General features: G+C 32.2%; 1 protein-coding gene across 5 annotated transcripts in view; it reads left to right on the forward strand.

Annotated features, from left to right (window-relative positions):
* The window catches only part of LOC129905198 (nitric oxide synthase), an 822,682-nt gene that overhangs the window by 697,439 nt on the left and 109,619 nt on the right, over positions 1–15,624 (forward strand). For all 5 annotated transcript variants that reach the window (XM_055980616.1, XM_055980618.1, XM_055980617.1 and 2 more), the window contains 3 exons: positions 7,560–7,724; positions 14,210–14,384; positions 14,441–15,583. In XM_055980616.1, coding sequence (XP_055836591.1) covers positions 7,560–7,724; positions 14,210–14,384; positions 14,441–15,583 — 1,483 coding nt within the window. The remainder of the gene's footprint in view (positions 1–7,559; positions 7,725–14,209; positions 14,385–14,440; positions 15,584–15,624) is intronic.

Below are 15,624 nucleotides of genomic sequence, written 5' to 3' on the forward strand. Positions count from 1 at the left end.
ATAATAAAATTGATTCATTTCTTCACTGCTCCTAAGATTTTAGTAACAGACAATGAAAGCAGTTTTATAAGTCCAATAGTTCTAAATTATATTGAAGGTCTTGGCATAAACGTTTACCTAGCCCCTCCACAAAAAAGCGAAGTTAACGGAACAATAGAAAGAGTACACTCAACTATTATTGAAATAATAAGATGTCTTCAACAAGAATTTCCAGACTTAACTGTTAAGGAAATTGTTAACATTGCTACAGATAGATACAATAACTCAATCCATTCGGTAACCAAGAGAAAACCTGCCGATATTTTTTTCGGACGGTCACAAAGAATTAATTACCAGAACCTACTTGATTTTAAAAATATAGTTAATACAGATCTTAAATACGAAATCATTCATAACCAAAAAAACCAACTTAATAGGCATAACAAAAAAAGGTCACCACCAGAAAACTATAAACATGGTGAAACTGTCTTTAAAAGAGACAAACAAATAAAAAGCAAAGATAAACCAGTTTACCATAAAGAAATTGTAGGATTAGATAATAAAGTAACAATAACAACAACCAACGGAAAACGAATTCATAAATCGCACCTTAAAAACATACCTTCTATTACAGATTAAACTGCATCCTCTGTGTGGGAGCAATAGTCAATATCTACGAATACCAAAGTCCACTCGTCGCAATCAAACAAGGAAACGGAAAAATGACCACAGGAAACTATAAAATCATTCATTTTATTAATCTTACAATGTTCGAAGAAGTCATTAGTAAAATTAATACGGACATCAACCATTATATTCCTAAAAACAGCCTTTTCCTACCGCAAATAGAACTACAAAAAACGAAAATAGGAAACCTATTAGAGCAACTCCAAGATAAGACCCACAACAGAGAAAAACGGGCAATAAACTGGATAGGTTCCGCTTGGAAGTGGCTAGCAGGTAATCCCGATGCGACGGATTGGGACAAAATCGTCTTCGAAAACAACAAGCTCTCCACCAACAACAACAGACAATATCATATTAACAAGTATTTAACCAAAGTAACAGACACATTAATTGACAAATACAACAAAATAATCGACAAAATTAATACTAATATCACAGAAAAATATGAACAGATTATTTTTAACAAGCTTAGCCTTTTAAAAGAGGAAATAGGAGAAATAGTTCTGGCAGGGCAACTTGCAAAAAGAGGAATTGTTAACTCTAATTTACTGAGCAAAATCGAAATTTCCGATATCCTTTCTAAAATGGAATCGCTTCCATTTAAAAACGAGCTTCAAGCCATTGAGTACGCTGAACCAATGATGCTTGTAAAAAAATCTGTTCTTCTCTACGTCATTTGTTTAACCCAAAATGAAGATACGACATTTAATAATATTATTGTTAAACCCACAGTAAAGAATAATAAGAGAATTCATTTAAGTTTTTCGAATTTATTTATTTCAGAACATCTCCAGTTTGGTATAATAGGGAAATGTTTAGAAATCGAGGAAACTATCCTTTGTAAAAGATCACAACTTCAAAAGCTCAACAAAGATGATTGTGTACTGAAACTATTAAATGGCGAAAAAGTTAAGTGTGACTTTAATTATGAAAATAGGCCAATAATAGAACTCATCAATGAAAGCACTTTATTTCTTACAAATTATGTCGGTAATATAACATACGGCAGACATTTCCGTAACCTGAACGGTTCATTCCTTATAAATTTTTTCAACGAATCTATCGAAATCGATAACATAAAGTATAGCAACTGGGAGAGTAAAACATATCATATACTACCTCCCTTACTTCAAAATAACCTCACCGAAGGGGAAATAAAACTCGACCTGCAATACCTACACAAACTTCATCTAGACAACGTAGAAAAACTTTCCTTTATTTCTTCAAATAGTAAACTTTTCCTAACTTCAAACCTAACTATTCTGCTCATAGGGGCAACAATGAACTTAATTCTGTTTATCTTTCTGAAAAAACAGTCAAAAAAAACAAGAAAAAACTCCAACTTTCCTCATTTGAACCTTTAAAATTAAACATCCCAGTAGTTGACCCAAACTCCCAAATTAATTCAATAGAACAAATTACTCTAAAAATCTAATCTACGAGACGCAGATACAAGAAAGGGGGAGTTAACACGACACATTCCCATTCCCATTCCCATTTACATTCCTACCCAACTTCCGTTGCTAACAATGCAGACACCTAATATTATTATTTGTTAATTTTGCAATTTCTTAGAAATTAAAACATTTACATTAATCAACCTTTTGTCAATTCATCATTTTGTTTATTTTATTATCAAAAATATCATATTTGTTATTTGTTATGAAAAACATATTCTTATAATATTTTATTTGTTAATTTTGCAATTTCTTAGAAATTATTCAAGCTTTTGTCATTTCATCTTTTTGTATATTTTATAAATAGAAGTAAAAGAAATAATAAATTCACTTTTTGTTAGTCCACCAAAGCAGTTGTGTTTTTTTTGAATCGAGTTGTCTCAACTTCGATAACTTGTATGTAGATACTAGTACATATTCCTTATTCTTTCTTTCTCTTCTGATAGATCTTTTGTGAGTAGGTACTGAACTACTGAGTAAGTTTTTTGTGTTGTTTTTTTAATGAATCGTTCTCGTTGAGGCAGACTGACCAGCGTCAACCGTATATTCTTTTGATAGAAAGAAACAAAAAACGTGCGCCAGGAAGACTCGATACTCGAGCTACAAGGTCTACTTCTATGGACAGAAAAAAAAAAAACACATAATGTGCACAACGGTCTTGAGTTGTAATCGTATCTGAGTACTATTTGCTTTTGTGCTCTTATACTTCAAATACGACGATTTTCTGTTTGCCTTTCCATTTTTTTAATTGCCAAACAATATTGCAACACCACAGATCACCTCATATTTTTATTCCTCATCTCAACCTGAACCTAACTTATGAAAAAAACATTAGAGAAAAAAATGCATTTATTGCTCAGGTTTTTATTTTTCAATACGTTCACAATCCATCTGCACACACACAGCTCTATTTTTCTTCCAAAAATCCCGCCTTAAAAAAGAAACAGTTAAAGCGCGATTTTGCAATGCAAAAACACAACAAGAATACAAGAACAAATTTCAGAGATACAGAAAAATAACGATTCCAACTCAAGAGTCAAGACCATAAACAAAAAATACCAAGACTGGAAACTTTCGTACGTCTTTCCTCCCAAAACCCTTTTGTGTACAGTGCTGTCTGTGAATATATGTGAAAGCCACCACGTTGGTTAATGACGTTAAAACGCACACATTTATAGATTCAAGACATTCACCACACATCGAACACGAACACAACGATAGGTTCACGACATTCACCACACCTCGCAGCTTGTAGGCAAACGTCAGTTGACCGCCGAGTTTCCAGTCTTGGTATTTTTTGTTTATGGTCAAGACCGTTATGAGCATGATTTTTTTTTTCTTTTCTATCCATACAAAAAGATCTTCTCGCTCTGTCTGAGGCAGAGCCGTGAAAACACATGATACTCATGTCGTTTTCTATTGACTTTTGAGATTTTTGTGTAAAATTCTCAGATTTTCCACTGCAAATAGAATATGAAATCTAGTTTTGTAATTGTGTGCGAAATCTGTGCGTATAAAAAAAATAAAACAACAACAAATGTTCAGACAAATATCAAACAGAGGAGTGTGTGTGAAAGTGCGTGTGTTTGTATGCGTGAATCTTGATAAAAATCCAGAATCATATTCTTGAATCTCAGATTCATTTTTTTGTCATTTTTTTGAATCTCCAGACGCAAATAGATCATGAAATCTGAGATTTGTCCACTATTTCCCCTCTTCACCCCCCCTTTCAGCTGTCAAATTCACAAATCTCATTCTGAGATTCGTCAATAGAAAACGACATCACTCTCAAAGACCACGTAAAAGAGAATCAGAGAATAAATAATCAAAATTCCAAAGAGAAATAAAAGCATTTTAAAATTTCTCAAATTTTGTATTGAAAAGAGCTTTTTTAAAAGCTCTTCAAAGTGGTGATTTTCAGTTTCATATGTCACTTTTTTTCTATGAAGATGAGATATCTGTATATAATTATTTGTGATACTAGCATGTGCAGTGGAATCTTTTGCTAAATCGTCTTTCCCTAGTCTCTAGTAATTAGAGAAGTAGAATTTATTTCACTTCGTGCGACTAAGCTTTTGGCTTCGTCATAAGCGGCATCTTTTTCTTCGTCGTCGTCATCATAAACAAAAAATACCAAGACTGGAAACTCGGCGGCCAACTGACGTTTGCCTACAAGCTGCGAGGTGTGGTGAATGTCGTGAACCTATCGTTGTGTTCGTGTCCGATGTGTGGCGAATGTCGTGAATCTATAAATGTGTGCGTGTTAACGTCATTTACCAACGTGGTGGCTTTCACATATATTCACAGACAGCACTGTACACAAACCCTTCAAGCAAACAGGTCCGACCTCGGTCCGAATCCGCTCCGCCTGAGGCGGAGCTGAGTCCGACTTCGGATCAGAAACTGGTCCGAAGGCGGCTCAAATTAGTATGGAAATTATAATCACCGCGAAGTCGATTGCATATGTATTGGTGTGGTGAAAATCTCCATTCCGAGAAAACGGAGCCGAAGGCGGACCTGAGCCGGAGCAGCGAAAACCTACCAGAAAGAGGAATAAGAAAGGGATGACATTTCGCATTTGCGACCAAAAAAAGAACAAGATTTATTTTTTTTTCACTGAAACTGTTTTATTTTTTATTTTATTTTGGCAAACGAAATTTTCACAATAAATACAATATAAAATACAATAACTTTTTTTTTATTTTATTTCATTTGATGCTGCTGCTGTTGTTGGTGTTTTTTTTAATTCCCAATCGCATGTTTCACCTTCTAGATTGTTCTTCATCTACAACACAAGAAGAAACAACATTTTAACCCAAACACTTTGAGCGATATATAAAACATACCTTTTTTGTTTTCCATATTGTTTATAATTTAATAAAATTGTTTATAATTAATAAACTAACATTATACAAACAACGACACGAGACACGACACGAGACACGACGCGACCAAACACTTCAACAAAAAATAACAAAATGACGCTTTGGCTCTTGTTGGCCTTGTCTTTCTTTTCCTTTTCTCATTTTTCACCACGCTTCTCCTTCGACTTTTGTGTTCATACACAAAAAGTTGCAAGTGTGTGAGTGCAACCCCTTTTTTCGCGTTCTGAGGGCGGAGTGTCTTTGTTGAACTCAGTTTTCTTGCTTGAAGGGAAAGGGTTTTGGGGGGAAAGACGTACGAAAGTTTCCAGTCTTGGTATTTTTTGTTTATGGTCGTCATCATCATCATAATCGCACTATGTTTTCTATCTGTGCTTCTTGCTCTTGTGTAGAATTGGAAGAAAAGTTGGAAGTTGTTGTTGTTGTTGATGATGGGATATTGTAATATTTGGAGTCAGTGGCGTAGATAGCTTTTCGCTAAGGAGGGGGATGGATTTAGTTCGCAAATTTTTTTTAAGTTTTAATAATGTTTCTTCGTATTGTTTTTATTCTCTTTAAATTGGAGAAAGTTCTTTCGGTGGTTGACGTTGAAACCAGCAGTGTAACTTATATCTTTAATAAAATATATAAGGGTACTAGGAAAACTTTCTTTAGGGCAGCTATCGAGGGCTTTCAATGAGTTCATAGAGGAAGTATTATTCCTTCTGATAAAATATCTTTTCTGAGTTTTTAATTCTTCACACAGAGAAAAATATGACCAGGACCACCTAAAAACTAACAGATTTTCTTATTGAACTGTTTTATGAAGAAACCTTATTAAAATCAGCAATTAATTATTAAATATTATTTTAATGGAGAAAATCTTTTTGAAATTTAGTAAAAATTTCATAATTTCAAATTTTTCAACTTGGCACTAGAATACAAATTGTGACCAATATTTCTATAGTGAGTTGGTATAGGTGGCAGATGTGCGACTAGAGAGTTAAGGTCTTCAGTTCGATCCCCGACCATGATCGTATTTTTTTTCTTGGTAAGACCCTACAAGTGCATATTTTAAAACAATAAGGAAAACCCGATTGTTAAAATAATATTTCCTTCTTGGATGAAAACCATAAGGAAATCTTATTGTTTTTGTTCTATTTTACGTGGTCTTGTTTTCTCGGTGGAAGAATAGAAGATTGTCCTGCAGCCAAATGTTTGGCAAAACTCAACAGTTTCATTAAATTCTTTAGCTGCTTTGTCTATTTCAGACGAAGAATTCTTGGAAAGAACCAAAATCCTTTCTAGTATGTTTTCATGGTTTCTAAATTTTACTTCAAGGCCCATTATTTAGAAATCGAGAAAAAGGTTGAAAACAGTAACACGAAAATATTCTTTTCTGTACTTTGAACCGAAGGGTTCAAACGATTCTTTTGTCGCTTCACTATTCTCTTATGTTTGAAGCCTATGTCAAGGACTTCAGTTATTTTTTTTTTGGAATCTAGAAACACTTTCGAAAATGAGTCGTCTTCTGCCCGTTTAATTTTTAGTTGATCCCTTAAATCTTTGGCGAGATCCAAAGCTTGGACCAAGTCTAAATTCACTCTTTGAAACTCCGACTTAATGGCAACGAGAGTTGGTAAACCATATTTATAACCTTTAAGCTTATCAAAAACTCGAAATCCATAGCGTTTTTTTTTCAGAGTGTGTTTCTTTAACTTATTTGTTCATGACTGGTTATGTTGTACAATTATCGATCCCAATCAATGGGGGGGGGGGGTATATCCCCCTGATCCCCCCCCCCCCCCCCTATCTACGCCACTGTTTGGAGTTATCGTTGGCATTTTTTATAAGAAGGTTTAGTTGGCACTACTGGGGAGGGTAAGGGAGTTGTATTCACTTTACCGAAAGAGAAACGATTTGGTGTAATAGAGGACTGCACATTCGTTTTGCTAAAAGGCAAATTAGTTTTAACTTTTTGAAAGGCGTTGACCTTTTGTAGAACTACGCACATCTCTACTAACATTATTGTTTTTATTTTCTTTCATGTTTTTCTTCACAGTAGTAGGTATTACGTATTAACACTTGAACTAGATTTTTTTTAATAAAATCAGAACCATGTAAAAGTGCAACACAGTCATAGAGCTTTTTAATCATAGAACATAGATCAATTTTAGAACAAATTTCATACTTCCAGATAATAATTGAGCTGGATTTAATGATTTTTATTTCATTATTTTTAAGAAAAGTAGAAGTTAAATGAAAAGATGCACCGCAAATACCTCACAAGACATTTTCATGGCTGTTAAGTAGATCGGTACACAGAGCAGTCATCGTAGGCAAGTCTTAAACAAATTACACTTTTTCTTAACGCAAGATGCAAAGAGAAACTGATAGTTCCACTTGTTTTTCAAAATAAAATTAGTACACCAGGAGCTCATGATTATCGTCTGTAGCGGTAGGTGTCGGACAGCCTATATAATAAAATCCTATTATTTGATTGAATATTAAATTTAAACAATACAAAAATTTTACTTAAAAAAAGAAAAATCGATCTTTTCCAATTTATTTTTAGCATTCAAGTGAATTCATCAAAGTCTTTTATTAAAGCAAACTCAAGAAATGATTTTACGAAACTTCAACAAAATCAACTGAAGAAAATACGAGGGTGGCGATCTCTTCGTGATTCAACTACAGAGAAGTTTACCGAGGACATCATTGGTCCCCTTTCTAATGTGAGGTAAGTAATTATTTATTAACATACAAACAGGGCTACCTTTGCGCCTCCAAAGAGGCGTTTTTCCAATTTTTTTCAACCAATCCACTTTCCCTCCACTTTTTAAAAACTGTCAAAAAATCCCTCTTTTTGATATTTTGGTTCCTCTTTTTCCTCTTTCTTAAAATTTGTACGTTTGATTAAAAAAATCGACATTTTTTTTGAAAATCAAGGAAAATATGACTTATGCCACTTTCAATTATAACAACTCAATTGAAAAAAAAAATATACATACGTTATTGTTGTTTATCGCTGATTTGATTGTTATAAGGTTATTTTTAATAAATATTATGATTTTTCTTGAAAAAATTATACATACATAGGTAATGTTTTTATATCATTCCTATTTTGTTCATACAAATTTAATTTTAGGAAATTGTGTTAAAAGGTTTGTGTTAATGAAGTATCTCGTGACTGTCGTACTTAACTTATTATATTTTCACATTTTTTTATTGCACCCTCTTTTTGATCAAAATCCTCTTTTTGAAAATCTACGAAGGTAGCCCTGCATACAAACTTCAATATAAAAAAATTTAAATGTATGTGTCAAAATCATGGAGAAGGAAATTTGATGTGCAGGCATTTTATACATATTAATTTACATTTGTTTTGGCAAAAAAAATTAATTTCTATATTATTCTATCCAATACCCAAGAAGCGTTTTCGGAACAGTTCCATAACTCAAAATCTGAAATTCACATTAAAGTCAATTATTTTTAGATATTCATTTTCTTGACACCACTTATGTTTTCACTTATGCCGACTTTTCACGAGTCGATTTTTGCCGTACAATCAATAGCCGTAGCTAGGATTTCTCTTCGGGAGGGGTAAGCTGAGACGGAGCAAAATTTTTTTTACATGCGAGCGTAAGCGAGCAAAAAAATGTTTAGAAGCCTTCCTAAACCTTATACAAAAACTGTATAGAAAAATATCATAAAAAAAAAAATACTGCATATCTACTTCTACATAGATACAATCAATGGTTTAAACAGCAGTTAAATGACAAATGGACTTTTCTCTCACTGATGGTTTGTAAAACATATTTAGAAATAACCAAAAATTGATGATCTTGTCTTTTAGGCTGTTTGTCTAAAGACAAAATTTTTGACATCCGCACATGTTGAATATTAAATGGATACATTTTGGTAGTGGCTTAAAAGTTTTCTTAAGCTGCAAAATAAAAGATTTAATGGTGTTAAAAACATTAGTAAAGCCTAGTACGCAGCTGAAACGAAACGCAAAATTTTGAAGTGTCCAAAGTCAAGAGCGAACATGTTAACGAAAAAATACCATCGGGTATTATAGAAAATTCAAAAAAAAAAAATAAAAGTAAAAATTAAAAAATTAAGAAAAAACATCAGAAAATAAGTTTTATAGCAAAAACAAAACAAATTTAATTTCGTTCAAGATTTCATTAACCAAATTTTGTATGGAAAATTTCGTTTCGCTTCAGCTGCGTACTAGGCTTTAGTCTTTACAATTTTCAAACTCCCAAAACGCGTTGTGCTTTGAATTTTATGTTTAGTCAACATTCTTGTATTATTTTTTACAAATTTCTTTGTTTATTAAAAGTTTTGAACATTAAAGCCTAGTAGGTATATGTACGTAGCTGAAGCGAATCGAAATTTTCCATACATCTTGAACGAAAAATTTCGTTTTGCTTTTCGTTTTTCAGTTCGCAGTTTAAGTGAAAATTTGGAGAGTGTTCGCTCATTTGTTACTTACTTTTTACTGTCCTGTGCATTTTTTTTTATTCCTAAAACAGTTTTTTCACTTTTAACTCATTTTTTTTGTGTTAGAAATTATTTCGGTTGTTTTTTCTAGGTTTTTAATTTTAATTTTTTATTTGGATTTTTTATTTTGACTTTGACAGAATACCCGATGATATTTTTTCGTTAGCATTTTCGTTGTCGATTTTGGAGACTTAAACATTGTTCCTTCCGCTTCAGCTGCGTTCTAGGCTTTATTAACAAAAATACACAAAACCCCTTTAATCAAAAAATGTATTCTCTAAAGATACAAATTTAACCTGCACCCAGAACAGGATAAATCTTCAGCAGCTGAAATTTTGTCTTTTCACCTCTATAGTGTCCATATCCTTGGCTTAATATTTAACTCAATTCAGCTGAAATAATTGTTTTTTTTTTTTTTTTATTAAATGTCACTGTTAAATAAATTGTACATCATGTCTAAATTTGAAAAATCTAATTTTTAACCCCTTTTTCCGAAGTTCAGTAAAATATTTCAAAAAATGTTTTTAACTTTTACAAAAATTATTAGTTTTCGTGGTCTACAAAAAAATTTCAATCCAAACTGTCAATATTATAACGCTTAAAAATGAAAGTTTAAATATCGCACCCTCAGTGCAAAAGAGCGAGAACTCAAAAAACTCCATTTCGAGAAAACGCTTCTTGAAAATACTGACTGTAAACTTTCTCCTATATCTTTCCATGCGACAGCAATTTCCATTATGTCAAAGCTTTATTACAAGAACCATTATGTTTATTTTGTATTTTTAATAAATTTATTTTTTTAAATTTGTTTAAATAATATAAATAATAAGAAAAGAAAAATCTTTTTTCAATTATCTCTCTTTTGCATTGAAACATTCAGAGAAAAAACCAGAACTATGTATTTTGGTTTATCGTTTTGTATTTGTTTTGCATTGGAACCAAAAATTGTTTGAATTGGATTATTTTGGAATGTCTCTGTTTTACATAGATTTTTTTTTCAAAATGAGAAAATCGGTGTGATTTATGAGACTATTTTGGATAATCTCTGTCTTGCATTGAAATTACTGAAGAAATAAAATGCACGACCGGGATCTCACGTACTTGCTCTTGCAGTTCAAAGCACTTTTATGTTAGTCTACTTGTAGATTATAAGAGCTGCCTCTTATAAATTAATAAGAAATTTGGTTTATGTAGAGGAAGAGCCGACATGGAAACTAAATTTTTGTTAAATACAAATTTTTTTTGTTATTTGACTTTTTTTGAGAAAAAATAAAAATGCAGTTTTATTGCAATTGCTTTGAATATTACGTATGCAAAAATTAATCAAAAGCGTGAGAGCCGTCTTCGAGAAAATTGCAATAACTCGAAAATTTTGTATGGGAGCTATACGTTCTAAGCGAGATATTAAAAAACAAAAAAAAAAAACAACCTTGGAAATTACGAAAAAAAGATCTAGGTATACCAAATTTCAAGAAAATACGTTCACCCGTTTAGGCTGTAGCTACTTGTACAGATGGACGCACCGACGCACAGACCGACGGACATCATGACGAAACCCACTTTTTTGGACTTCTCTATCATCGTAATGTTAGTTTTGATTAAAATCTCGAAATTTTTTTTGACACGAAACCAATACTTGTCCTATTGAGTAAGTAAAAAGGTGAGCATTTTGTGTTAGCTCTGTTTCGCACTGGAAATTATGAAAGAGTTTAACTTTTAATATAGTATGAATTGTATAAAAACAGTCATAATTTATTTATTTTGGTTTTGTAATGTGGTGCGCGAAGCACTTTTTATCATGTTTTTTTTTTGTCTTTTTTTTCGTTATGAAGTAATGACAGTTGAGTAATTTTTTTTGCAATTTTATCTCGAACACTCTAACTAGAATGCGGTTAGGTTTTAGAACAATGTTGTGGTAGGTAAGGGAGCCATCAGGTAGGTATGGACATGTTTTCAATTTTAGGTGTTTCTTAATTGTAGGGTTTTTTTTTAAATTATTTTATATCTAGGTTGGTAAGTATAATTAGAAACTGAATAACTTGAACTATTGAATAAGTTCATTTACAATTTTTAAATACCTACCATACCTCTTTTCAACTAATATTTTCATTTATTATTGCATGCGGATGCGAATGATTTTAGATAAGTAGGTACTTTTTAGTTTTCTTTTTTTGTTTGCAGTCTTGTTCTGGGACTAAATATGGAAAGGAACACTGAATGATTTTATGTATGAGATAAGGAAATAGTTTTTCTTTCATGTTTCCGTATAATACTAATAACTCTTTCGCTTACTTAAATTATTATAATTATGTTTTTTCTGCAGTAGTGTTACAAACTGATATTGACACAATTTACTGCCCACTGCTGCGAACGCAATATGTGGAGGAAATAAAACGAGACGATGATTTCTGGAACAATTATTTTTTCAAAATTTTACAATAATTCGCTTCTTCCTGAATTTTTTGGTGATCTTTGAATTCCTCGTGGAATGCCAATAAAGAAACCCACAAAAGAAAATGGATGAATTCAAATATTTTCTGTTTTTTTTTTGTTTGTTTGGTGTAATGTGCAATCTCATTCAAAACTGTGACAGACATGGGTTTTTTACTCTATGAGTTAGGAAGGTAGTTGCGTTTCTTCCTCAGAATATATACCATATACCCACACCAGCGTATCGGCGCGGCGGGCCGCGGCATGGTGTCTACAATAGTTACCACTCTAATTTCGCATTCCATATTTTTTCAATCCTCATACTTTTTTTTACCAACCCAAAAGTCAACAAGTACATGAAAAGCAATCCTTCTTCAATCCTTCACATAAGAAACTATGAATTTCATTACACAAACAAAGCACCCACAACACACGTCGTCTACCTACTTTTCCGCAGAGAAATTATAATTGTTATACAATGCAAAAAATTTCTCAGATACACAAACAACTCAAATGTCATCCACAACATAATCCGCAATGTTATTGAAAACAAAAATAACCTATCACTTGTCGCATTCTACATTTTTCTATCGTCATACTCCTTTCCTCCTTTTTGTATCTTCTTACTTCCAACTTGTTTATGTTCCAACTTCAAACAAAAAAAATTAGTCGTTAACAGAAAGTAACGACTTTTGATAAAAAAATAGAGTTATATTAGGTAATTGTGTCATTTTACAATAATAAGTAGCTTTTTGACTATTTTTTTTTTGTTGGATCAATTAAAAGAAGGTATTTTGTCATTTGGGGAAAATTATATTGCTTTTTTCATACAACTACACATTTAAAAATGCATGAGAAAATGAGCAATTTTGATGTTTTTCATGAAATGATTATTCAAAAATAGGGACAAAAATGAAAAATCCGCTCAGACCATGTTCTAATTTTATTCATTACCTTTAAATTGACATATATATCATATGTGTTTTCCACTTCAGTTTCTCATAAACTATACAAGAAAAAAGTTGTTTTCAGCTATTTTTCAAAAACTGTTATTGAAATATTAATATAAGGTATGAACTAAATTTAAAAAGTAAAAATGTGGCTAGACCATGTTTTAGATTAAATGTCAATCTTTCATTAGCAAATTAGTTTTTTGCAATAAGTGTTCTGTGGACCTCACAAACTGTGCAGAAAATTTCCGAATTTCTCGTTTTTCTCAAAATTTTATCCGGAGGCCTCTTAAGCGTGAATCATAGCTAAATTTCTGTAATTTTGTTTTTAAATTAAAACTTATATGTAATGTAATGAGTAATTGCAGATAAGAGTTGACTGGTTTTCAAAATTTTTTTTGGACTTAAGCTACGATGTCTTATAGCCACAGATTTATATTTTAATAAAAGTTGTCCCAAGAAATATTATGACGCCTTGTGTCAACGTTTTAGTTATCTAACGTGTAAATGGTGCTGCAAGCTATTTTTAAAGTTGACTTTTTATAGATTTGTCATTGCAGGCCTATTATTATGAATAAATTATAAATTTATGTCGAGCCCTTCCCGCTAAATTATCGTAAGGGCTATATTAAATTATAAATTGTGGACAGTATTAATTGTACTTTTCCACGTCGCTTACGATAATTTGGAGGGAAGGGCTGGGTGTATGTATGTTTATTAAATGCATGTTATAAGCTAGTTTTAGTTTCATTTATACACGTTCGCACGAACACAAATATACCGGCATTCCGGGAACGCTTGTTTTGGGATATGATTGAGATTGAAGTTTTATTCTTTTGGTGATATTAGCAGTGTTTTTTTGGCATTGCTATCCGTATCTGCAGTTGGCGTTGACATGCATTACTAAAACAACACGCAGCTGCCGATAGGAATAGAAGCTAAAGCAAGCTTGGAATAGAATTTTGACGATAGTTTAAGTTTACGTTATCCTTTCTCTTGGTTCGTGCATATACATTTTTGTTCAGTGTTGATATTTGGGAAATCCTACTGCGGATAGCTTTGCCAAAAAAAACACGTCTATTATGATCAAAAATCAAGGCCACTCTACATAATATTATATAATGTCAAAAATATTTCGTTTTACTTTGTTAAATTAAAAATAAAAATCAGTTATGGTCAAAACTTCATTCCGGGAAAGCTTTAGGACTCTGAATAAATAATGTTGTTTCACCGCTGTAATTATTATTACTATTTACATTAAAAATTACAAAAATATCTACATCCAGATTACCTCATTGGGTACAAAACCATAATCTTATCTTATTTTTATTTCAAGATTCGCCGTCTTTGGACTAGGTTCATCAGCATACCCAAATTTTTGTGCATTTGGCCAATATATGGATAACATCCTTTCAGAACTTGGTGGCGAGAGAATTTTGAACTTAGCTTATGGCGATGAAATATGTGGCCAAGAACAATCTTTCAGAAACTGGGCACCAAAAATCTATAAGGTTTATATTCAAATAAAAATTTAACTGTCATTATAACCACACACTTAATTCTACAGGTCGCATGCGATATTTTTTGTTTGGATGCTGACGAAGGCATATCGGATACATACCTACTTTCACAAAATGATTCACTTACTATAAATACAGTGAGGTTGGTTCCAATTCAGTTTGAGGAAAAATTGGAGAATTTATTAAGAAAATATCACAATAAAAATGTTATAAAGTGTTCTCTTAAGACCACACCAATAAACCTTACTAACTCAAACGAAAATGATAAAACTACAATCTTACTAAAAATATCTTCACCAAATGTAGAATATGAGCCTGGCGATCATTTAGGTATATTTCCAATCAATAACATTGATCTTGTCGATGGTATCTTACAACGTTTATCAGGACTCGAAGACCCGGATCAAATTGTACAGCTGCAAATTCTCGTAGAAAAACAAACTCCAAATGGATGTTTTAAATGTTGGGAACCCCACAGTAAGATGCCCATTGATACAATTAGATCATTTTTGCTGCGTTTTTTTGATATTACAACTCCACCATCGCGTCAGCTGTTAATTTTTTTGTCTAATTATTGTGGCGAAAAAGAAGATGAAGAAGAAATACTCAAACTTATAAACGACACATCAGCATTTGAAGACTGGAAGCACTGGAAGCTTCCACATCTTTTAGAAGTTATGCAAGAATTTCCATCATGTAGGCCTCCAGCAGCATTGTTTTTGCTCAATCTCCAACCTTTGCAACCAAGATTCTACTCCATTTCATCCTCGCAAAAAAAGTACAATAATGAAATTCATATAACTGTGACTGTTGTAAAATATCAGTCAGAGAATGGGGCAGGACCCGAACGCTTGGGAGTTTGCTCAAATTATTTACAAAAAATGAAAGAAAATGATGAAATATTCATCTTTGTTCGCAGCTCTCCAGCTTTTCACCTACCAGCTGAAATTGAGAGCCCACTGATCTTAATTGGCCCTGGAACTGGCATAGCACCATTCCGATCATTTTGGCAACATTTAGAAGTATTGAAAGAAAACTCACCAGCTATGAAACTGCCTGATACTTGGCTTTTTTATGGATGTCGAAGCTTGAAGTATGACTTATATGCTGACGAAAAAGCAAAACTTATACAAAACAAAGTTTTGAGCAAAGTATTTTTAGCACTTTCTAGAGAAACAAACAAGAAAAAGGTACTCAAACTTAAATGTCAGTAGTTTATTTCATTCCAACA

This window comes from Episyrphus balteatus, chromosome 1 (genome assembly GCF_945859705.1).
Source record: "Episyrphus balteatus chromosome 1, idEpiBalt1.1, whole genome shotgun sequence".
Taxonomy (NCBI): domain Eukaryota; kingdom Metazoa; phylum Arthropoda; class Insecta; order Diptera; family Syrphidae; genus Episyrphus; species Episyrphus balteatus.